The sequence below is a fragment of the Carettochelys insculpta genome, chromosome 17 (genome assembly GCF_033958435.1).
Source record: "Carettochelys insculpta isolate YL-2023 chromosome 17, ASM3395843v1, whole genome shotgun sequence".
In the NCBI taxonomy this organism is placed as follows: Eukaryota; Metazoa; Chordata; order Testudines; family Carettochelyidae; genus Carettochelys; species Carettochelys insculpta.
The window spans coordinates 8,738,206-8,764,264 of NC_134153.1; the positions used below are offsets into that span (position 1 = coordinate 8,738,206).

Below are 26,059 nucleotides of genomic sequence, written 5' to 3' on the forward strand. Positions count from 1 at the left end.
TGCTATAGCAAACTAGCCATGTTATTCTGAAAATATATTGTTCGAGCTCCCTACCCAGACTCACCCAGCCAAATAGCGGCTACCTCCTACCTCCCAGGATGCTTCTACTATGGAAGCAATAAAGGAAACCATGAGAGAACTTTACATGCTCTTTTTTTTTCCCCTGTCCAGTAACAGTGGATCTGATGATACAGTTGGATCAGGCCTGAAAATCCAGTCAGAGGGCTCTCACCATCTGTGACACCTTATTAAAATAATGCCACGTACTGAGAAGTCAGAGAAGTCTGATATAACATGGAGCTGCCCCAATTAAGACTTTCAATCCCGGAATCTGGACATAGCAGCAGATTCAACATTTATACGAGGCTTGCATGTCTTTAATGCATCAAACTCCGATCCAAACATTACTAACTTGAGGTTTGGAGACCTTGAGAGGGGCAGGGGGGGGGAGGTTGTTTGAGAGAATTGTAATTTGGGTTCAAATTTTACAATTTAGGCCTGCCTCGAACTAAATCCCTTTAAGGAATCATCTGCAATATTGGAAAAGATGCTGTTCATTTTCCCATGAAACTTGTGTGGAGAGAACCCAGAAAAGGACACCTGATCGATCTATAAAATACTTTATTGATACCAATACAGAAGGGAATTGAGATGTAGTTAGTCTCCTTTAAATCCATAACAAATACAATAATGGAATCCCATAGTTCAACTATAGGCACAGTACAGAAACCTCCACAATGCGTTCCAGAAAATCAGCACCATGTCTTAAAAAAATAAATTGCAAACAATTGTCATTTAATATTTTATTTCAATGCACTGATACAAAACAATGCAGGCTTTTATATGATACATATGCACAAAAGGATTTAAAGACACTTAAAATGTGGTTGCCTTTTTGTCTATTAACATCACTATTTTGTACATTGTGGTTCACCAGTGTTGTGCTTTCAACGTCCAAGCACCTGGAGAGGGGCTGTGAACTCTAACAAGTCTGCTCTTTGTCCTTGTAATCAAAATGAACACGAGGAACTACAAAAGCCAAAATCTGACCAAGCGAGTGGTAATTTTAACAAAGGGGGGATTCCTCAGTTGAATCAAAGCATGCTGAGCTTTACATTCGCACAGAGCACTACTGAAGTCAGTGCAGTTCCTCCTAGACCTAGGGCCCTGTGCATACAGCTCCAATTTCAAAAGTGGGCCCTAAAACAATTTATCGGGGGGGGATTACTTTATACCCCCCAAGTGATTAAGAATTCACAGCTTTAATTTAACAAGAGTTTTTTTAAATCTTCTGAAAGTTTCTAAAAAAGAAAAGTGAAATAATGCCTAAGTATAGCTATAGCTATCCCTTAGCTTGAAAAAGAGGGGATACACCTGGTCTGAACTGGAAAACATCGCCTAGGCCAGGGGACACTGGTGAATGGTCGTCAATGGGCTATGCTCCAAGATGTAGGAATGCAAGAGGCTTATGATTACTACTATCGCTATGGTCCAGCGCCTTTCTTCAGTAGATCTCAAAGTACTTTACAAAGGAGATTGGGGCAATCTGACTCAGGAGAAAACTGAGAACATAAGAACGGCCATACTGGGTCAGACCAAAGGTCCATCCAGCCCAGTATCCTGTCTGCCGACAGTGGCCAATGCCAGGTGCCCCAGAGAAGGAGAACAGAAGACAATGATCAAGTGATTTATCTCCTGCCATCCATCTCCTGCCCTTGTACTGAAGGCTAGGGCACCATACTTTACCCCTGGCTAATAGCCATTTATGGACCTAACCTGCAAAAATTTATCGAGCTCTTTTTTAAACCCTAATAGAGTCCTGGCCTTCACAGCTTCCTCCGGCAAGGAGTTCCACAGGTTGACTGTGGGCTGTGTGAAGATGAAGAGATGAAGCAGTGAGGTGACTTGCTCAAAGATTACCCAGCTGGCACAGGAGGAACAGGACATAGGATTTCTGAGTCTCAGGTCACAAAACCATGCTGCTTTGTTTGGCCCTTCACAACTAGTTCTTCCTCCTGTGATTTAACACCTGGTGGATTTTTATCTATATTATTTCATGCAGAGACTCAATTCCATTTGTACAGAGTACAGGATTCTGACACCCAGAGTAACTCCATTACCTTTGACTTGTTGGTCCACACAAGTGTGAGTGAGGTCCTAAACTTGTTCCTTGGATTCTCTTTTGATGAAGAGAGACCTCTTGTTTTGCCCTTGCAAGACAGTTCATCCCGTTTGTGCAGAATCAGGACCCAGCAAACAAAAAGTGCCACAGGTCCATTGTCACTGCTGGAACTCTCTCACCTTCTGACAGCAGAGGATCTGCCCCCCCATATTTGATAATACTGCACTTGAATGCATTAGAAAAATGCAATAATGCATTAGAAAAATTATTTGTTTTCTAAACATAACATTGCACTCCGGCTGGCACAGCACAGAAAAGAAAATGATATAAGTCCCAGCTGGGCTGAGCATAGATGAGAAATCTCTCCTCAAATCAGAAGCACATTGACCATCTGTTTCTTTTAGATGTGCTCACATTCTCCCTCCTCCTGCTGTCCCACCAAGGTCCAAGGAGAGGCTCTTATTTCCTATACCCATTCTTGACCAAATCCTGGTTTCTTAGGTTTCTGTGCACATTGTGATTTTGGGGGATTGCTGTTGTCCATCTACCTGCTGCCTTGACTAGTAATGATTGGTACCAAGTAGAAACCTAGTTGTGTTTGGAGCTCAGTACCGTAAGATGAACCCAAAGAAGTTCAGAAGGTCTAATTCCCATGCCACCACAGCAGGTCTTCGAAAAAGTCCAGTGATCCGAGCTGGTATCACAGTGTACCTTTTTTCTCCCAAAGGTATTAGATGGTAGAAGTCCAGTGTCAAGAAGGGACTTTCTCTGAAACAGAACCAGATAGCTCTTCTTAGCTGTCTGCTTACCCTGAGCCTGATCCAATGCCCAAGTCAGTCAATGGAAGGCTTTCCATTGTCTTCAATTTGTGTTGGATCACATTTCCTAGTCCTACCACTCTTCTAATTGCTGCTTGTGTGAGCTTTCTCCAGGAGGAAGAAAAGAATACAAAGGTGTGGTGCACTGCAACCTCAGCCAGGGGCACCAACAGCCTCTGCGTGCCCCTGGGCAAGGTGATGGTGGGCAGCTCTGTACTCCTGGAAGAGGTGGGGGTCTCGGGTGGAAGGGGCAAGGCCAGAGCAGCCAGGCTTGCATGCTGCCCAGAGTGTGGAACAACCCTACAAGGTATCCGGCCAGTGGCAGCAGCTTGGAGCCCCAAGCTCCTTTGAATCTCTGGACCTGAGACAACAGCCCCCTTTCCCTGCCCCGCCTGCTCACCCCCACGCCTCTAGAAACAGGACTGACTTCAATCACAACCACAAGCATTAGCTGGCACTACACACACATTGTACCCTGCCGTAGCTTGAGCACCCCAATTCTCGTTGGCTTCATTGAGAGCTGCAGGTATCTATACTCCACCTTTTCCAGTCGTGACTATCCTGTAGCTAGGGATAAGTTCATTCATTCAGAATGAACGGAAACTGATCAAGACACCCCATGTACCAGGCAAATAGTGCTTATATTTTTTGGCCGCATACAAACACAATATTTCGTATGAGACACAGGAATGTCCTTTCAAATACCACGTGCACATACATATTTTTAATATACAAATGTGGTCCTAATAGGAACACTGTTATTTTTGCTTTTGAATTAAAGTCAAGGATTTTCAACCCCCAGCAACATAATAAAACACTACTATTTTTGCTCTCGAAATAATACTTTCAAATAAATTTCATTTTAGAAATATTAGTAAAGGATCTGTGACATATATAAACACTTCTAATCTCATAAATACATTATACACAAAGTATGTTCTACACATTCATGCAACTCAGTGTTCTATTGCTTGTATCCCAAAGGTTTATTGTTTGTGATGTCCTGGAGTGGCAGACTCTGGTAGATAGTGGTTGTCATGCTTCCAAATGCCTGAGAAAACTGTTGATGGTCATGAAGAACCATTCACTACTCATGTGTGGTCAGGGTTAATATTTTTTGGGCCTAGTAATGCTCTTTAAATCACTATGGGTGTGTAACTAGTGTGTTTACACTATACGGGGGTCAAGCAGCAGAGTGGGGGAAGCCACACTTCAGAGGACTGCTCTGCAAGGCTCTGTATGCACCACCGAGGAAGGGTTACTCTAGACAAGCAGTGCCAATGTGTCCATGACTACACAGAGCCACTGACTAGGGATCATTCAGCAGCCTTCTATCTCCGCTAAAGAGATGGCCTTTCGGAAAGTCAATGTTCAGTCATAGCTACCATGCTACGATACCAGAGCTGTCACAGTGTTTCCAGGTACTAGTTCTTCTCTCCCACGTTAGGTGCACAAGGCCTTTGGGAACAAGTCTCTGAGTCCAGGTTGCCAGCTGTAAAAACTGCTGCAGAGACAGTGCTTTGAAATTGCAGCTCAGGTTGAAACTCTGGAGTTGTGGGCAGGGCTGAGGGGTGGGTCTCAGAATCCAAGCTCCAGCCTGCACCACAATTTCATGCTTGGAATATGACCATGTTTAATAGTGCTGGCTGGGCCTGGAAACATTTGATTCTTTGAGACATAACTAAAACCAGCTTTTCAACCTTTTACAAAACCATAAATATAAAAATATACAAAGCAGCTATAGAATCTCTTCAAATATTTTGTAGCAAACATTAAATATTGATGAAACAGCTCATTAGTGGCTTTCCTATAATGATTCGCTACAGTTTTATACAGTGCAAGGATGTCAGGGGCCTGCATCTTCACAGAGGCCTCAATCCAAGTGCTGAATTTTGACTTGTCATTTTTACCAGTGCAATCTTTTGAAGACCCACATAATATAATCTTGGCACCCATGTGATTTCATGGGTACAGGTGAGACCAGCACCCATAAATCTGGCAATCAGGCTGCAAATACATTGCTTGTCCTTGCCAGTGGTTTATGGTCAATCCCACAGGGTGTACTTAAGGGGCAATTTTGGCCCAGTTACTTGTAGACAATGGGTCAGATCATCATCTGGTACAAATCTGTGTCATCTGGTTCTAACGACATCACCAGCATTACAGCTATTTACACCACTATTTAATCTTTTCATTAGCTTTATACAATAAAATCAGTCACTATATTAGGTTTCTCTTTAAACTAGCAGTGTAAGAAAAATTAAGTTATTTCTGATTTTTCTGAGTACTTTTTAACAATGTCTTTATCATGCAGCCCAAACAAAACATTGCATAGATCCATATCTTAGATGTTTCTGTGCCGATCCAGCACAATAGCTGATGCACCAGCGCAGCAAACAGTCCATCTGCCTTTACAGCCCATTACAAAAAAGGTGTCCCTCTTAAAACAACGTAAGAAAAGAGGATTGTATCTATACTGCGAATCCAGAGGTGGTGACAGAAAATTGCTTGTGTAGTGTATTAAAAATAACCAGTGGTTTTCAAGTTTCAACACTGTGTTGTATGTGACCTACTGATGAACTCTCCAGGTAATCCCTGATCTCACGTCTTCCATTGCACACTAATACGAACGACTGTAATCAAATATTCGATAGCTGAACACAGATCAATGACAGTGCATGACAAGCAATGCTGCATGTACTAGTGCAACAAAATACGATCTCTTTTTGTTCCTTCCTTTGCGTATTGTAGCTGAAGTGCCCGTCTTCTTTGCAGTGCAAATTGTTAATGTGAAAATAGGAAGTTAATCAGACCTAACAAGTCTGAACTCAAGTGCTTTGCTAGTGATGACTATAATATGTGTGATACAGGCCAGCTTCTCAGTTGAAGTTAATGGAGGCAGTTTCAACCAGCTGAGAATTTGGTCTCACAGTGCTACTCTGGCTTTTTATTGTGTGGTTCAGGTTTATTACTACTATTCAGCTATGGGTAGCCCTTCTTTAGATTAAACAAAGTTAAGTGTCTGGCATCAATGTACTGATCCTCATACACAGAGCCCTGCTGCTCCACAGATATCCACTTTTTATACACAGGTATCTGTAGCCTCAATTTTGTGGACATGGCTGCAGATAAAAACTTTGTATCTAGAACCCTGCAAATTTGCAGCTATCAGCTTTATATCTGCAGGCATCTGGATCCACAGAGGTAGAAGTCCATGGATTGTTTTTTGCAAATGCAGATAAAAATTTTGTACCCGTGCAGGGCTCTACTCATATAGCAACAACGTACACATCCTCTCCTGATTTCTGCCATTCAGAAAATGTTTCACAAACCCAAATACTCTTCTTGAAATGGAACAACGAAAGTGTAAAGCAATAATAACAATTCTCATAAAACCAGAATAGAAAAATATCTCAACAAGGTACTTTGGAGGCTGGGAGACAGTCCCCTTGCAATATTTACAGGGCTATACAGCATCTTGGGTCTGGAGGGGAGACTTGTTCACCTGGAGGTCACAGTTGCCATTTTCTGATGCACCTGAACTCACTGGTTGGGATTCTGCAGGAGGTGGTGTGTAAAGGAAACAGGCCAAGAGAAAAAAGAATGTTCCAACCACCTGTAATCATCAAGACATCCTCTGTTACTCTTAATACCCAACATGACTCTAACATACTTAAAAACCCTGGGCCAGATCCTCAACTCATGTAAATCAGCAGAGCGATCACGACTACAGTGTTGTTGCTGGTGCCTATGGAACCATGCTGATGAACAGGAGCTGAGTTGCTCCCTCCTTGCTTCCCAGCTCCAGACAAAAAGAGCTTGAACATGTGATGAGGGTATTCATAAAGACAATTTGACATGCAGGTGCTCCCTGTGGGAGAATTTGGCTGGATTATAAAGATAAGGAAGAGATGGCAGGAAAATTTATTCCTCTGTGGCTCTCGGAATAGACTCTGGTTGGCAAGGAGCAGGCATGCATGCCTTCTTTGTTGGAAAGTGCATGAAATCCCAGCGAGCAGCGAAATAACCTGCATAGCTCCCTTGAATGTACAGAAGTAGCGAAGCAAGACTGCACTAGGGTGAGGCCCTAATGCCTTATTTTAGACGTGCTTGCTACCATGTGAGTAGTGCTTAGCATGACACAAATTATGAACAAAAGTAAAAAAGCAGTCCAGTGGCACTTTAAAGACGAACAAAATAATGTATTAGGTGATGAGCTTGCGTGGGACAGACCCACTAAAAGACCCACTGGACTGCTTTTTTGTCTTCATAGTCTATAGGCTAGCACACCTTTCTCTCTGTTACTACGAACCAAAGTTCGTATCATTACGCACACTGTTTAAAGCAGTGATGGGCAATCTGTGGCCCACTGGCTGCATGTGACTCATTGAGGCAGGTGGCCCATGGAGCCCCTGACTGTCCCTCTCCCCCACACACCTTTGTGCACAGAGACACTGGAGCCCCACACTTCTACTCTTTCCTCTCCTAGCACTTTTGGAGGAGTTGTGAATCATGCGCTCCTGCCTGTCTGTCTAAGAGCTGGAATGCCATGAATCAGCTGTTCACAGCATTTTAGCTCTGAGATGGAGAGGGAGAAGCAGGGATGGAGCTCCAATCAGGCGATCCGTGTGCTCCAAAAGTTCTGGGAGGGGGAGGCCCAAGTAAGTATGGGACTCTGGTGCCCCAGGGCGCAAGAGGGGCATATGGCGGGGGAGACAGGGTGGGGACTGCAGAGGAAGCCCTAGTGGGACACAGGCTGCGGTGGGCCACTGAGGTGAATGAGGGACATTCATGAGGCAGGCCCACCTGCTATCTTTGGTGGCCCATTCCTGGTTTATAGCCATATCCTGTCCATCCCATGCAGTGCTATGCTGGGGGTCTGGTGACTATCACACCCATTTGCATTAGGCAGGGGGATTCATCCAGACCAAACAATCTCTGACAATGATGAATAGATCTAGGTATCAACTTCACTCCTGGCCCCTGTAGTGAGGTTCAGTGGACTCCCTCTGATTCTGAGGCAGAGGAGGCTTCTCAGAGACATCAGTGCGAGGGCCCAGAACACCTGTGCTCTGCCCCACAGCAAGCAGCACCCGGGGCCGTAAATGCCAGAGATGGGGCTCATTGAAAGGCCAGCCTCTGAGCAGAGTGGAGGCTTCTGGCCAGGCTCCCGCAAGCAGGAGCCAAAAGGCCCATGCCACACAGCCAGACTGGCCAGAGCCACCTGCCAGCCACCCTGACCGAACAGGAGGGCCACAGCCAAGCCTGCCCTTGGCTTGGTACCCAGAGTTCTCAGATCTGCTAGGGCCCTCTGGCTATGGCAAGCCCCACATGCTGAAGACCGGCCTGAGACAGTGAACCTGCCTGCTGCCAGCTACCCTGAGAGCCCAGACCTGCCTGCACCAGTGGCTCCCCCTGCTCTTGGTTACTCCGAGGATCAGGACTGGCATGAGCCTGGGATTCTGCCTGCTGCCAGCACCCCCGAGCCCTCAGACCTGCCAGAGCCCACAATCCTGTGCTGCGCTGTGCCGTGCCCCCCCCCCGCCCCCGTCCACTATCTGAATGACGTGGAGACGCCCAAGTGCCTGGACTTGCCAGCTGCCATGTACCCGGAGGATGCCTGCTTTCCCGACCTCCCTGAGGACTCCGAGTGGGACCAGTCACCGATGTAGGTGGAGGTAGGAAGAGGCCTGGGGGACGCTCCACCACAGCCCATGGTGGTGTGTTGTGGTCTGGATTCCCACTGCCTGGCTTCTGGCGAGAGCTGTTGTTACGGCCTCCAAGTCGGGGTGCAGTGGAGCAGGTGGGCCTGTGCCCCACTACCCTTACCCCTGGAGAGGTCACCCCTTGCCACTCCTGGCCCTTACTGCCATGGTGGTGTGCTTACCACTCTTCCCCACTGTAGGGGAGACCCTGGTGTGCTGGGCTGCTCCACCCTGTTAAAGGGAGCTGAGCCCAATGACTGCCGCCCTGCCCTCCCCCAGAGCGAAGCTTTATAAACTGTTTTGCTCAGCCCTGCTTCAGGACTCTGAGGTCATTAGCTATTGACCCGCCCTGCCCCAGGGTCGGGGCTTATAAACTGTGCAGCCCAGCCCTGCAGAAAGGCTGTGGACCTTCAGCAGAGTGCCGTGACTGTTCTCGCCCCCAAGGTGGGTGGATGCCCTTCTTACACTGACCACTTACAACCCCCCACTGTCATCCTTCTAACCACTTGACTCAGACCCTCCATTTAAACTGCTATAGTTTCAGGAAAGTTCAGCTGTGAATGTGAACGTTGCAGTCATGACTTATCGCATAGCATCAAACCCTGCATGCAAAAAAGACCCTGGCTAGAACTGTGCGATTATCTTGGAAACAAAAATTTTGAGGAGGCAAGAATTTGTTTCCAAATTAAGGAGTGGATTTGCAGGGGGCAGGTCTAATTTTCACCCTGTTCTTGACAATTATATGATACACTTCTCAAGTTGACAACAGGAGAGATCCTGAATACACCAACGGGCAATTCCATGGCTTTGGAGGACTCACTGTCATATGTAGGTAAGTTTGGTGAGTCGCAGAGGGATAACTGGATTGTGGACTTTCAAATTCCTTATGCCAAGGAACTCCAAGCAGCTGTGGCTAGATTCTCTGATCTCCTCGCAGACGGACAGCAGAACACTGGGAACTGGGAGGGATGCTTCAGTCACTTAAAAAATACCTGGAGCCCGGATTTACATGGCTTTAGAGCCACTGAGGATCTGGCTTATATCCTGTTGCTGTGTGTAATTCCACGGCGACACACGTACCTTCTCCCTACAACCACTAATTCCTACTGTGGCCTGCCAGCTACGTGTCAATTTGGACTGAACTAAAATGATGCTTTTGGCTAATAAATACAGAAAACTCTGCCTGCTCACAACATTTTTCAGCAGTGCTCAAAGAATGGCCATTTACTTTTGTTTACAGCACAGTCAGAGGGGCCTGATCACTCTAGCTAACAGTCTGCATTTGTAGACTTCACTCCACTTCCAGTGAGTGATTTTAATAAAATATGGCCTTTGTGGCGCAAAAATTTTAGAGTACAAATCTTTAGCTTTGAAAGTCACAGGGAGTCAAGAGAACAATGGTGTCCAACAATGTGTTCAACCGTGAATCATAAATGGAATACTTGTATTGTGCGATGAACGTGTTACTGTGTTTTCACATCAACAGTGGCGTGAAGATGGGAACAGTGCTGTGGTCAGAACAACACAGCAGAAGTTTCCAAACTTCTGTTACAGTTGATGCTGCTAATCTAACCAGTATGAAGCAAAAAGCACAGGAGATGTGAAAGTGACACAGTGACTGAGCCTTACCTTGTAGACCACCCCAGAAACCAGAATGTATCGACTCATGGCAGAGTTCTGGTAAACGTAGCAAGACCCTTGTTCTCCACACTGGTTCTGCCACACTAGACACGACAGATCAATCATTGAGCCAAAGGCGATAGGACCAGGAACGCTTCCTGCATGACGACGGAATGGAACATGAGTACATATAAAACCTATCTATCATCTTCAAGGTAGCCCAAAACACTTTGGAAACAAGGAGGCAGGTTTTGTAGGTGCGGTGACTAAGCTAACATTGCAACCTTTACGGTAAGGATTTCCAAAAGAGCCTAGAGGAATTAGGGACCCAACCCCTTTGGGATTTCACAAGTTAGATGACTAATGCCCATCAGCGCCTTTGAAAATCCCAGCCTACAAAATCAGCACTAATTTATGTACTTAGCTAGGACTTGGGACAACACAGCCCATTTTCATATTGGAATAAGCCATTGCCTGCTACCATTCTTCACACCTTTGGAAACAAGTTATGGGAGTTTCAGAGATTGTCTACACTTATCTGGAAATTGATGCTCCAAAGATTGATCTATGGAGGGTCAATGTAGCAAGTCTAATAGCGACACATTAACTCAATCACTTGTCTCTCTCCTGCAGACCCTGGTATTCCATAGGGTTGCAAGGAGTGAGGGAAGTCAATGGGAGAGTTTCTCCTTCTGTAGGAATGCTGCAGAAATTCAGCCTAAGGTATGTCAACCCCAGCTATGCCATTCACATAGCTGGAATTGTCTATCTTAAGTCAAATTTCTCCCTAAGCATAGACCTGCCCTTAATTTTCCCTCCAACAGCCAGTATAGCAAAACAAGAGATCTCCCTTCAGCATATGACACTTGTAAGACTTCAAATTTCCATCCACACCAGGATCTGAAGGAACTTTTGGTGTTCGGAGGCCTGACTTTACTAAACTGAAGCTAATGCTATTGTATGAAGCTTTGCTGTTCTGCATTAAGTTCTCTCTAGAGCTGGGCGAGCTATTGGCAGCAAATCATCTAGCTGAAAATTGAGCTTTTTTTTTTCCTGCTTGCAAATGACATGCAAACAGGATGGAATGTTTTTGAATAGCACAGGTAGGTGAGTGAAGCCATCCTTCCCTCAAAGCCACATATCCCCATTCTTCTGCCTTTAAACTGTCTGTACTGGGTCCCTGGACATGCCTGTGGTAAGTATTTTATAAATACAATAGGAAAGAAAGGCACATTCCTGCCATACTATACCTAGAGTTCTTACTAATATCCACTGGATTCCAAGAGCAAAAGATCTCTGTCTGTCGGAGACACACCTAGAATGCACGAAGTTAGCATTTAAAATGTTGCCATAGAGTAAGTAGCAGCTTCTCAGCAGCACAGAGATGAGTGTCTGCACATCTCCATCAACCAATGGACTCTGGTGATAAAGATAGATCTTTTCAGCTAGAATGAGGCTCATTCTCCCTTTTAGTGGACATAATGTGAACCATCAACTTTTGGATCCACACCAGAGTTCCCTGTAACTTGTGTTTTTGGATGACCACCCAAGAGGGATTCAGGTACCACCAGCTGATTAGCAGAGCACCCACAGCCACCTACACATTTATTTTGGTGGTGCCCATCCACACATACCTTGGTGCACATAATAAAATTTATTCCGCTCATGGATGGAAATAATTAGAAGGACCGCTGGCCACACTTCTGGGAACGGAGTGCAAATCTGGGTATTTGCATATCTAACTGCATCCCCAAGGGCACAAATGAGCTACATGCAAGCACTCAGATTGTGCTCACAACTGGACACAATGAAGAATCTTCAGTTACTTCCCACTGAAACAGGGGCTTTGTATGGCAAAGAGAAGGTTTTGCTGCTTACCGTAAAGTTGCAGTCAGAGCAGGAATACTGCAGAGAAATGTAAAGAAAATCACAACAAATGTGAAACACAGAAGGAGATTCTTTCTTTTGCAGGAGGAAGTGCATTTCCCTGCTATCGCCTGAGCAGAATCAGTGGACCCATTCTCCAGTATACAGCTGCATTCATGGTAAACCTGAGGAACAAACAGCTACTAAATTTCCCAAAGAGGCAGCTTTTCTATACAGTCAGTCCTCGAGATAAACCGCTCCGATATAAATTGTTTCGCACTTATACGATGTAAAAATTCCTTGCATTTAAGTCATTATGTTGTTTAGAAAGTGGAAAATTAGTGTATCCTCCCAGCATCCTCTGCTACTCTCCTCTGTCTCATACTGCACAGAGGATAAAAATGTACTTTGAGTTAGGATCATTTCTTTAAATGTTGCTTAAAATGGCTTTGAATGCATGGTACAGGGAAAGAGTGGTACATTAAAGTTTAAATAGTCACAAAGGCAAAATTTATGCTCGCACAGTCCCTATCCCCCTCTATTTGCATTATTTTTTAATGGGGGGGGAAATTCCTCATTATACATCGTTTTGCTTTAAGTTGCACTTTATGGTGCCTATCCTCAACGCATATCAAGGACCCACCTGTAAACATAATTGGAGCCATAACTAGAATCGCGCATGGTGAATCCCAATATGCTTTACTTTGCATTTATCAACATTAAAATTCACTTGCCATTTTGTTGCCCAGTCACCTAATTTTGTGAGTTCTTTTTAGAACTCTACAGCCCGCTTTGGACTTCAGTATTTTTAGCAGTTTAGTATCCCCTTCACGCCATACCTTCTTGCCACTATCGAGGACTGATCGTTTTTTGCAACCTCCATGGCAGGGAGAGTAATACATGATGTTATCACTTCCGCAGACTGGACTGTAGGTCTCCCTTAGACAACCACATTCCGTGTTGCATGCTGCTGTCAGATTTAAGCTGCTTTCCAGGAAGATGGTAAAGAGAACAGTGGATTAGTCAGAAGTCTAGGTTGCCAACTTTGACCGAACAAAACCGTACATCTTCGCCCCACCACTTCTCCTATGCCCTGTTCCACTCCCACCCTCCCCACTCCCTCCATTTCTTTCTCTCCCCCACCCTCACTCACTCGCTCATTTTCATGGCACCAGGGAGTGCTGGAAAGTGGCCCTTTTCGACTGGGTGTTCGGATGAAAACTGGGCCTCTGGCAACCTGGTGGAATACGAGGATAAGGAGAGCACAGGAGTACATGAGAGGGGATGCGAAGATAGTCATACACTTGGAACATGTCTACAAGGTTGGCCTTGCAGCTAGGACATTATTCTGTATTGCATTAACATTAGCCTCAAAGTTGATGACACAGGCTTTGTCTACAGCACCATGGGCTGGCAACCCAACTGATGCAACTTCAGCTACATAAATAAATCCACAGCTGATGCTCTCCTGTTGAATCCTCTTACTCTTTCTCATTCTGGTGGAGTACAAGAGTTGATGGAAGAGTACTCAGTTGTTGATTCATCACATCTATATGAAACATAATAAATTGACCTCCGCTGGACTCATCACTGCCCCTCGACCTAACCGATGGTGAAGACATGCCCACAAATTTTACTTTGTGTTTCTGTCCCATCACAACAAATGACTGAGGAGAATGGAAATTGTAATTACCTTTGCTCGTACATCTGCGTTACTCCCGCCATGGGCATGTTAGGGCAGTGAATGAAAAATATGAAAATAGCCAGAAGACTAGTCACTGTACAAAGTAAACACAACTTGATGATTCCTGAACAGCGAAGCTTAAGCTTATTCACGATAAATCCTCCCAGGAATGTGCCTACTCCCCCTGCTGGCACAACAAGGTAACCTGGGGGGAAAAAACCAAGCCCATAAACATCCAGGAGTTTGTTTGTCTGAAAAAATAAAACAGCAAAATTAGCACAATTTTAACTCCTCCTGGGCCAGTGGCCCATGCTTGTTGCTGGATGGGAATTTACAGGATTTTATGGAAAAGAAAAGAAGAATGTCCATTTTGCCCTCAATAGCAGCTCTTAAAGCATAGCCCCTGTTCTGAGGAAAATAAGGAAATGTTTTCTGCACATAGTACAATTCTGCCCTGAAAAATGACTCTCCAAGAGCAGCATTAAGGCATTCCATGTTTATTGTATCCCACTGAATTCAGATCACATTTCCTCAGTTTCCAGTTCCTCAGCCTGCCTCTCTCTCCCTTTCTGTTTTAACCCCTAATCAGCAGGTCTGCAAACTCAGCCTGTGCGCTAAGACAGAGAGAGAAGCTGGGTGCTTTCCAGCTGCATATTGCCAATAATACAGGTTCTGCAGCTCAGATGCTCTTCTTTTTTGCATTTGAGTAATACTGGCTATGTCTACACTAGCCCCAAACTTCGAAATGGCCATGTAAATGGCCATTTCGAAGTTTACTAATGAAGCGCTGAAATACATATTCAGCGCCTCATTAGCATGTGGGCAGCCGCGGCACTTCGAAATTGGCGCGGCTCGCCGCCGCGCAGCTCATCCCAACAGGGCTCCTTTTTGAAAGGACCCTGCCTACTTTGAAGTCCCCTTATTCCTGTGAGCAGATGGCCATTTCGAAGTTTGGGGCTAGTGTAGACACGGCCACTTAGACACAATTGCTGCCAGTTCTCTTGATGGTGCCCAGAAAGTAAAAAAAAACAAACAAACAAGCAATGTCTCCCTCAGTGTTGGTTTGGTAGGACCAACGCATGGAAAAGCTGGAAAAACATTTCCCACTAAAGTTGGCTGATTGAAATCACAGTGTTCAGGTCTGAGTTTGATGGTGCTATTTATATTGAAGATTACAGCTATACTTTTTACATAATAAGCAAAGGAACCTCAGGAGCATCTCGATTGCATTTGATACTGATAAGAGAGATCATTTTCTTGCTCCAGAGATTTTAGACAATGTAAGATTGTCAAGGGAGCACTGCCAAGGATCTGTTTTCTTACCAAACAAGGTAGCAGCTTCAGAGGCACTTAAACTAAACTGTGACTCCAGGAACTTGGGTCCAAACGTGGACATTCCCGCAATGAGGGTGGCCTCCGTTGCTCCAGCTAAACAGAGGAAGATGAAAGTGGGATTCTTCAGGAGAAGCAAGAATGACCTGGGGAGTCCAAGAAGGATACAGAAAAGACAAACGTGAAATAGCACAAGGTAGTGAGCTTTTACTTCATCATTGTCTCTTGGAATCTTCAGGATTAGACAGGGTCCTTAGGCCCATCCTTGCATAAGGGTGGGGCTGTACCACCTTTCCTTGGAAGAATGAGAAAGGAAACAGCTGCTGCAGCTCTTTAAATAGTGTAGCATGCTGCTCCCATCATGCTGATTCAGTGATGGCATCATAGAGGCAGCACACCTTTCGGACCACTTCCTATCCAGAAAGTTAGGGCGGGAAGTGTGGGGTGAACATTGTTGGGTAGCAGCCTCCTTCCTGGGAGGTGGAAAATCTTTACTTTGCCCACTGAGTTTGATCAATGTTGTAAGGGCTTCTTGGTGTTTCTCCCCTCCACTTGCTTATTTCTCCACATTCCAAACTGAACACCTTACTTCCCCCTGACTTTGTGAATGCCCCTATTGTGTGCACGTAGCTGATGCTTACTTAAGCAAACAAGGACCAGCATATGTAAAATGGATGTTGCAAAGAGAATCATTGATCTCACAGGTACAGCATGAATTAGGGCTTATGCACATACATAAATGGTGGAATCAAAAATTGTGAGGGTGCAATTTAAATGGTGAGTTCTGCAAAATTCAGGGCTTGCCTCTGAAATGTATTGAGTGTCATCAGTTCTCATTCAGGGCCCTAAAATCTGAGGGTGTTCAGTGGCTTTCAGAATTGGGTCAGAATTGAAGGGCAACATATCTGTAAGGTCCTGCTAGCTGTGGAATACAGGCAGTGCTCATTACAGTTTATGGGAATTATACCACTAAACAGTGATTTTAATCTTTGTAACCCTGATCCTAACCACGTGAGTAGGGTCAGAAGCTAAAGCTGTGTCTCATTCTAGCACTCCGGTGTTTGTTCTTCTACAACTCACATCCAAGATGTGTCTTCCCTGCTTTAAGTACTTTCAGAAAGACCTTATTATCCTGCTGCAGAGCAGTAGTCAACCCAAGTCATACAAAGTGGGGCACCATTTAATTTTAACTAGAATGTTTTGCAAATACATTTTCTTTTTGACTGACTGAGATTTATTATGGGAAAGCAGACATTCCAGACAATATGCCATGTGCCATATTTATGCAGGAAGATAAATCAAGAAATGATCTTTCTCTTGGATATAGAAAAAGCCCCAGGTTTGCTGCACAGTCTCAGTTCTCCTCAGTCTTGGATATCGAATTAGGAAATAACTTTCCTTGAGATGTCTTTTGTAACTAGCTTAAAATTCTGGCATCTAATGCGGTATCAGCTGACCTCAATTTCTCCTCTTTCAACCTGTGATGTGTTATGAAAAGTCCTGCCAAAAGCAAACTGGTTATCTCTGGAATGATGCTGAGTGATGTACTCATCAGAGCTCTCCAGAGGACAGACAACTGATGTGAGCATGTGTTTTATGTCAAAAATCACTTGACATGTGCTTATTGTTTTTGTGGTGACGTAAAATGGGGGCAAATCTACTGACATGCAACTAGAGGTCACATGAATGTAGCTGGTCAAAAGTTGTCGGGTGGAAATCTTTTTCTTTGGAAAAGGCTGATTAAATGCAATCAAAGCTATTGATTCTGTCAAAAGTTTTGATGGAAACCAGGCAGGCGTGTCAGCTTCGATAAGTTTTCAGGCAGCTGCCTCCAACTCCCAAGGCAGCTAGTTCCCAGGGGTGTCTGCTCTGGTTCCCTAAGCAGCAGCCATTCCATTCTACAGGTTGAACCTTTCTAGTCTGGCACCCTCAGGAATTAACCAGTGCCAAATGAGAGAATTTGCTGGACAGAGGTGGTCAGTATTGTCTGGCAGCATTACCAATACTTCGACTGCTTACTGGGCTCTTAGAACACTTTTAGGGGTAAATTACAGGTAAATAACAACACAGAACACTGAGAGCCAGGACTGGTGGCTGTAAACAAACTTTATGGGACCACAGAAAACTTGGCCACACCCATAATAAATGATTGTCCATCTAACTAAAATCATGCTGGATTCCAGATGTTGCCGGACGAGGAAGTGCTGGATTAGAGACGTTCAGCCTGAACTTAAAAACTCTGCATTTATGTTAACATCATCTGGGTGCATGCAGCATAGGGTCTTTTTATTACCAAATGAAAAGCAATTAACTTCGTCTATCTCAAAAGCTGAAACAGTTTCAAAACTGCAACAAACACGTCTTGTCTTCACTATGCACTGGATCAACAGGCAGTGACTGATCCAGTGGGGGAAGGTCAAATTATTGCATCCAGTATAGATGAAATAAATTGATCACCAAGCACTCTCCTGTCGCCTCTGGTATACCACCAGAATAAGAAGAGCAAGTGGAGTCAATGGGAGCGCATCACCCATCAATCTACTGTGTTGAAGATCCTGCTGTAAGCAGACTTAAGGAGGGTGACAGAGACAGAACAGAGGCCTACAGGAGATTAGTAGAGGGGAAATGTATTAGCCCCAGATTAAAGAGGTCCCTTATTCCAGGGTAAACCTAACAGAAGTGCATCTAGAACTAGCAGTAACTTGCCAGAATCTGTCAGGGCCATGACACCAATTAAACCACCTGGAGCCAAATGGGAGTTTTCCAGAGTCAGATCAGTCAGATGAATCAGAACACCCAGGGCCAATTAAGAACCCATTGAGACAGGTTAAAAAGGGCTCCTTTTCTGTTGGCTCAGTGAACACATGGAGCTGAGGAGAGAAGGTGCTGTGGAGGATCTGGGAGGAGCAAGCACAAGCAGGAACCTGAAAGAAGAATCTGTAGGTAAGGAAGATGCTGGGGAGAGCCATGGGGAAGTGGCCCAGGGACTCATAGCTGTCACACGGCTATTACTGGAGACATTTGCACGCAGGTGCTTTCACAGGGTCCATGGGCTAGAACCCAGAGAAGAGGGTGGGCCTGGGTTCCACCCACCACCTCTCCCCATTCAAACATGGGGAAAGGATTGGCTTTGGTAAAGAGTTTTGTCCTGCCCTGCCCCACTTAGAAGGGCCACAGAGTCTGTGGAATTTAGTTTCCCCGCTGGCCAGTGATGACAGCAGCTCAACAAACAGCAAGCTGGTACCCTAGAGAAAGTGCCTATACAGAGGGCTGCTGTGAGCTTCTGAGGCAAGCAGTTCACCTAAAAGTGCAGGACCCACAAAAATGGAGAAGGAGCTTTGTCACGGTATGTTGACTTCAGCTATGTTATTCAGGTAGCTGAAGCTATGTAACTTAGGCGAACAGCCTGTGGTAGTATAGACAATGCCTCCTCTGTGCAAGTTATCCAAAGGGAGGACTGTAATGCTGACCTCAGCTCTTCATTCTGGAGCTCAGTGCATGTCTGACATAGCAGTGAGCAATCCTCATAAAACAAGAAGGCTGTCCAACTTGTATTAAAAGAATCCCTTTCTCTGATCAGCCCCAGCAAGTTATTTCTCAAGCATGTCTCTTGACTCTTATGTTTGAATCTCTATTAGACTGACACCAGAGGACTTTTTCACGTGCATGAACAAAATGGAACATGCAACTGAAATCTTCAGACGGAAGTAGAAAGAAAGGCTGCATTTATCAAGTATTTGTGAATTCAGAATCAAGCTTGAAGTCACTAACTGATTATGTCATCATACCGGCTTCATTCCTGGTTGTCACTGGCTGTGAGAACAGCATCCTTTTAGAAGAAGTACATGCTTTCTGAGGAGCAGGTGGGCAGGCTACTTGGACCCCATTGAGGGGTACCTTATTCTATAGGTAATGCCACTTATTCCAGTCATATAGTGGATTCACTCCAGATATCTGAAGAAGTGGGGCTTACCCACGAAAGCTCATTACCCATAAAAATTAATTTTAGTGTTCAAGGTGCTACAGGACTGCTTGTTTTTTGTTTACAGGTGCGATTCGTTTCTCTAGAACCGTATCCCATTAAGGCAGCAGTGGGCAAACTGATGCTTAGGGGCCACATGCCTCCCCATGAGACATTTTGGTTACTTTTGCCCACACGCAGGGTTGCAGGATTCCATTGGTTTCTTTCTAAATAATTTTTTTCCCCTACTGGTATTACAAAAATGACATGCACATAAAGCAAGGGCACGTGAAGTGAGGGCTCAGTGCCCCCTCGGCTGCCAAAGCTTTGCCAATTCTACCTGTGCATGCACAGTTACCAAGACTAAACTCTCCAGGGAGACCATTATGTTTACGACAATCTTGCCACCCACTGAGATAAAGGAGGCACACTCATGCAGCCCCCTCATTGCCCATAGCTGCTTTACAGCATTTCCCCAAACCAGCAAACACAGAAGCATGTAGAGTTGTTGTTTTTTGTTAATCAAAGGGACAACTTACTCAGTTTTTAACAGCAGAAAAATACATTCGGCTCTAGACTGACTTACATTATATGGCCTGGTCTGCTCACCTTTAACTATCTGACATGCGTTCTCTGGGAACTAGGCACGCTGCCAAATGTTCTGGGCCAATGAGCTGCTCCTGCTGCCCTCACTCAGGCAAAACTCCCTGAGGTTCATTGGAGTTTTGTTTCAGCGAGGCCTGCAGCGTGTGAAGCACTGGAGTTTAGATGCAGTGCCTGTCTCAATATTTAAATACAGTTTTTGAATTTAATTTCCGTGTGGTGAGTCATGACCTCTGAAAATGGCACTCAGTCAAGAATTTCAGTTAATAAGAAGGCTGAAATTGGTTCAATACACTGTTCTTCACAAAACCAACTTAACCCCTACTGAACTCCTCTGGTGTTCCCCTATATGATAAAAACTGGCTATCGTATGAGGTAAATTCTACTGCACAATTCTGTCTCAACTTTCTTTTTTCCACGTACAGAGGCAGTTAATGATTCTAAAATTCACAAATGATCCTTAGCATCAGTATGATGGTTCTGCAGCTGCTATTGTTTTTACTTGCATTGTGTTGGTGTAAACTGTCAACTGCAGTTGTACCTAAGAATGATTCTTGGAGAGGTTAAGGAAACAAAAGTACAATCGCTAGTGCTATACTCAGCTTCTATATATGTATATATATAAAAAAAAAAGTATCACAACTAACCCAGAGCATTTCTCCAAGATCCAAGTCTAATTAAAACGGAACTTCAAATATTATGTGCAATAACATCATCCCAGAACTCCCAAACATGAGGTATCTTGTAGTTTCACTACACTCCTCCAGTTCATTGAAGACAGCACTGAAAAATTCTAACTCTTGGTGGTAAGCTGCTACGTGTATCTTACTTAGGTCAATTGTTTGTTGACATTTCAGAAAATAACTGCCAATTAAATTGAATTTAGGCCTGCATGTGTAGCTAAATTTATACTACAAGGGGGCAATTCACTTATGAAGGTAGCGTGAATACAAACAGCAGGTTAGCTACAGTAACAGGGTATTTCTAAATTATAAAATTGGGCCAAGTTTGTTTTTAATTCAACTTGGTGGCTGTGGTCAACAGGGGCTGCATTGACTCGAGGAGTGATGCGCTGTGGGTATCCCAGAGTCCCTGCAGAAGACTGGAATTCTGGGCTAGAGTCCCAATGCTTCATTTGATGAAAACACTGTTGCAAGCAGTTATGAATGCACGTCAGCTTCCTCCCATGTCTGTGGCTCTGAACCAGCCTTGTTTGTGGTGTGCTTGCCTAACCTCCTCTGTTTTCACGTGCCATTGTGGTATGCCCCTGGTGTAGCCTTTATCTATGCCAGAATTGCACGGGGCATGCAATATCCGCACTTCATTGGTTCAGAACTCTGCCTGCACCTACTCTTTCTGCTCCTCCTCCCCCTGCCCCTGTCCCCCCCAGCAATCAGAACCAGTGTCTCCATTATATTCCATGCTGGACACATTTGTGACTCTGGGCATGTGTGAGCAGCTGTGCACATGAGCTCTTCACACTGCTCCAATGGGAAATGAACACACAACTTCCCCAGCTGGCAGCCTGTGTTTCTATTGGGGGTGCACATCCACACATGCCTTGGTGCACATAAAATGTATTCTGCTCAGGGATGGGAAAAAAACAGCAGGAGTACTGACTGGAGGTCAAAGTGCTCACCAATGCATTCACAGTGGAGAACTATGGATCACCACCTGGAGGCCAGTAACTCTGAATTACAATACAAAGTTTACACTGAGCTTAGTTTGAGGCATAAATGTTCCTTCTGACTTTCCTCCCCTAGTTCAGGTAGATTCTAACAGCCGTTTAGGTCAATGGACTGTGTAGACACGCTTATTACAACTTCAACCTAATGCATGGACCCAAGATTGTGGTCTAGATCAGCCCGTACGCAGTGCACAGACTGAGCCATGCTGAGCACCTATCAGCTGGCTTCTGTTGGGTTTGTGCTTCCCATGGCTCAGCCAGCCCTCCAATGCTGCCACCCAGGCTGTCTGACCACCCAGCTATAGTCACATTAGCAGGATGAGCTCTAGCATGAGTATAAGTGAGCAACAAACATGGGAGGTATATCAGTCAGCCACAGCTACTTTCATAGGTGATTCATGGTACCACTCAGGAAGCACAACACACCCCTGTGCTTCTCCCAAAATTCTAAGTGGGGTGCCCCCCTCATGTCCCTTCCCTGTTCCTCTAGGTGGCCCTCCCTGCAACTCCTCCCCGCAGTCACCTGTGGCTACTTTGCAGAAGGGCAGTACAGAGGAAAAAAAGCCACAAAGAAGCTGATTGGTGTGGGAGAAAGGAAATGGAATACAACAAAAAGGAAACAGAGAAACAAGGACAACAGGGAATAGATTCAAGCAAGAGAGCTGGTCTCAGTCATGCTTTGAGAAAGAAAAGGAAACAAAGATGAAAGTTAGAGAGAGGTGGAAGCCAACCTGCAGCTAAAATACGAAGAAAATAAGAAAAGATCAGAGACGAGAAAGATGAGGAAAGACTGGCCCATAACAAGTGAGTAGTGATACAGAACAAAGCAGCAGAAATGAGGCACTTTAAAGACTAACAAAATGATTTGATCCAGGATGAGCTTTTGTGGGACAGACCCACTTCTTCAGATCAATTTCATTTCCAAATGAAACTGATCTGAAGAAGTGGGTCTGTCCCACAAAAGCTCATCCCGGATCAAATCATTTTATTAGTCTTTAAAGTGTCGCATTTCTGCTGCTTTGTTTTGTTGGAGTACAGACCGACCCGGCTACCTCTCTGTTACTATTCAGTGATACAGAGTGAGCAGTTTATAAGCCATTAGGGGATGTACAATCCTGTTTCATTAGTTAACTGGTTAACCACTTAAACCGGGGAGGTACAGAACTCTGCTGGGGGCTGCTGGAGCAGGATGGAGCATCCTTCATCTGAAAAAATGAGAAGTCCTGTGGCACCTTATAGACTGACAGATTTTTCTGGAGCATAAGCTTTCCTGGGCAAAGACCCGCTTTTTCAGATTTTGCAGATACAGACAAACCCTCTGATCCCTTCATCTGAAGCGCTCCTTGGGTCTTACGGTACGTTGTTCTCGACAGGCACAAAACTGTGCTTATGAAAACACTCACGGGTAACAGTTGCTGGAACACACAATGATGCTGGATGAACGACACTATTATCGATCCAGATTTTATTTCAAAGGCTGACACAGGCACAGTTCCACGAATATAAAATGTCCTCATGTTAGTTGTGGAGCTGCATAGGGTGAATAAATTCCTAGGTTTAGTGCTGGCTCTACAACTGAATCTGTAAAATGGGGCAGATGATAAAGGAGCAATATAATATTAATGTCTCTCAAGTGCTTTCGGGACAATTGACTTGATTTTGTGTGGTGCAGTGTCATCGACCCAAGCTGATTTCAGTAGCATCCTTCAGGATCAAGCCCAAGTATTTGGATATTACTGCAGAAAGCCAGAAGACACTGGGGTGGTGGGGGGAGGGGGACAGGGCTTTCCTCTAATTTTGTAGGAGCTCTTGGAATGTCAGACACATCTAAAGCTTCTCACCGTGGAAGATCTTTAACAGTTTTCCCAAAGTCAGGATCCGATGCGGTCTCGTGGCTCCCATCTTTCAGTTGATGTGCTTCAGAGACTCTCATGACGATGTAACGCTGGGATCCTGAAAACAGCGACCACGGAAGTAGAGACTATATGAAAGGCAGGTTTATGTGCCACAGAAGTAGTAAATTCATGAGGGGGAAAAAGAAATCCATCCTAGTATAAACCTGGCGCTAGTAAAAAAAAAATGCTCGACAAAAATGTGTCTATTTTAAAGAAGGACTTTTTCCCTGAAATTTTTTCCCATTGAACATTTTTGAGCAAATGTTTTACAGGCGGAACCTGTCTAAGCTGGAACTCTCTCATCTGGCAAACTCCACAATCCAGCACGGGTGCAGCCAAGTTTCTAGTGGTCCCATAAAGTTTGTTTACAGCTCCCAGTCCTGGCTCTCAATGATCTGTGCTGTCATTTAACTTTAATTTACCCCTTAATGTCTTCTACGAGTTCAGTGAGGTATGGAAGTGTTGGTAATGTGCTTGAAAATCTACACCTCCCATCTGGTAAATTATCTCATCCAGCACCAGTCAGGTCCCGAAGGTGCTGGACAAGAGAGGTTCAACTTGTACCACTTTCCAACCAGCCCAACTCTCACTTAGGTACCCTACTCTCTTTGAAAGTTAATAAGAGTTGATGCCTGACTCCAATTTATACATGTGAAGCTCTCCCCCTCACCCCCGCAAATCCTGAAACTCCTCTGTCTCATTATTTATCCCCACTTTTCCCTCTACTTGTTCATCAGAAGCATAAAGGAGCAGAACAGAGAAAGCCAACAAAACACTTGGAAGACAGGTGGCTATGAAACAGGAGGCGAGAAATCAATGTATATATTACAACTTAAGAGACAAGAACTTTGTTCCCAGCGTGTTGGTTCCTCATTCACTGGCATCCATCCAGAAGAACAATATTTAGTCAGACATATCTCAAAATAGGAGAAGACAGCAAGTAGGCGTTAGTGACAATCAAAGTACTATGCACATGTGCAGGACAGACAGAAAATGTCACGTTATCTCAAGTGTTCAGCAAAGGAGAACAAAAGACAAAAGGACAGAGAAGGATGAACGGAAAGGGTAGAGAGATAAGCAAACAAAAGACCTTTATGGGGAAAAAATACATGGGTGAAATTGTATCCTGTTCCTTCCCCATGTAATGCTGATATGTACACCATGCAAGCTGAGGAAAAATCCCTGAATGCAAATGTCAGTGGCGTGAAAGACAGCATAAACAGCAGGCTAATAGCAACAAAACAAAGCATGGGGCAGAATCCTGTTGGAGTAATTAACATCTAATGACTAAGTTCTTTTCTGCTCGAGCATAAAGCAGGCAATTCGCATGGCCTCATCTATATATTTAACAAATCTACGACACTGAAATGAGAAACAAGGTTTGTACCACTGCAGCACAATGGCTCAGGCAATGGTGTGGCTGAAATAGGAACTAGCAAATCCCAGCCTCCCTTAAGAGGATCCCCATGTGCTCTGCCTGATGTTATTCAGGATTTCATTCTTCACATACCTGGCAGCCGTCGAGGGTAACCCAGAATGGGAATGGCAGTGAGGAGAGCAGCAGCTCCAGCACCCAGAAATCCTATCCACCAGGCCCCAACCCAGAGAGTATTATCTGGGGTTAGATCAATTCTGCAAAAGAACAAGGGGGAAAGGCTGTTACCTCACTGCAACTGAACATTAGAGCAGTGGTTCCCAACCTGGGGTCTGCAGACCTGTAGGGGCTGAGAGGATACGGCAGGAGGCCCATGAAAAAATAAAAGATAAATAAAAATAATAATAGAAAATAAGTTTTAAATAAACTGCAAAGTTACAATCAATTATTATTTTAAATTAAACTACTATTTTTGGTTCTCTGTGCCTTAAATATTGACTCTGTTCTGGTATGGCTATGATCTGCAGAAGTGGGTCTGTCCCACGAAAGCTCATCACCCAATAAATTATTTTGTTAGTCTTTAAAGTGCTACTGGACTGCTTTCTTGTTTTGATTGTTGGAAGATATTTAATTTAAAATAATAACTGATTGTAACTTTGCAGTTTATTTAAAACTGCTTTTTTGTTTTGATAGTATCTAGACTAGCACGGCTTTCTCTCTGTTACTATCTTCCAAAAATGTTATTAATGGCTGATCGAAAAAGCTATGCTGTGGTTTCCTTTTTCAATTAATGCAGTAGCTAGAATTGGCTGTGATGGGAGTCCGTGAATGATTTTGGAGGGTGACTGGACTGCAGCACTAGTGAAAAGGTTGGGAACCACCGCATTAGAGGCTTGGCCCTAACACTGCCATGGAGCAGGTGTAGCAGGTGAAATCAGCAGAGTTACACTGAAGAAAAACAGGCGCATGGCATAGAGCAATCTGACCCCCTAAGTCCATCATGCGCACGTGACAAACTGAAAACTTGGAGCTAAACTCTGTTCTTCCTGACTCTAGCCCACATCTGGAGGAGCTCCCCGGTGACCATGGAGATTGCAGATTTAAACCAGTGCACCTGAGAGCAGATTTCAGTCCTTGGCTTTTGCTTCTTACTGAAAAATAAAACCAGTGTCCACGGGGCTCTGTGCTGTAAGGAATTAGAGGGAATTTATCTTTATCATTCCAACATCATGATGGGCTACATTTGAACTTTACAGCCTCCCATGAGCAAAGGGTCAGGTAGAGCTGTAGTGTCCTAAGGGCAGACCCACGGAATGTACTGAGACCAGTGTTCCCCCAATGCTTTCTGACTGGGGCAGAATAAATTTTGTCATGTGCACCCAGAGATGTGC

General features: G+C 44.6%; 1 protein-coding gene across 1 annotated transcript in view; it reads right to left on the reverse strand.

The window, feature by feature from the left end:
* Positions 1-5,458: 5,458 nt before the first annotated feature.
* SLCO4A1 (solute carrier organic anion transporter family member 4A1) overlaps positions 5,459-26,059 on the reverse strand; it is a 52,014-nt gene continuing 31,413 nt past the window's right edge. The window contains exons 4-13 of the mRNA XM_075011420.1: positions 24,804-24,925; positions 23,240-23,351; positions 15,139-15,293; positions 13,825-14,020; positions 13,285-13,368; positions 12,971-13,115; positions 12,144-12,316; positions 11,516-11,580; positions 10,275-10,423; positions 5,459-6,556 (exon numbers count right to left, since the gene is read on the reverse strand). Of these exons, the coding sequence (XP_074867521.1) occupies positions 6,407-6,556; positions 10,275-10,423; positions 11,516-11,580; positions 12,144-12,316; positions 12,971-13,115; positions 13,285-13,368; positions 13,825-14,020; positions 15,139-15,293; positions 23,240-23,351; positions 24,804-24,925 (1,351 nt within the window). The 3' untranslated portion in view covers positions 5,459-6,406. The remainder of the gene's footprint in view (positions 6,557-10,274; positions 10,424-11,515; positions 11,581-12,143; positions 12,317-12,970; positions 13,116-13,284; positions 13,369-13,824; positions 14,021-15,138; positions 15,294-23,239; positions 23,352-24,803; positions 24,926-26,059) is intronic.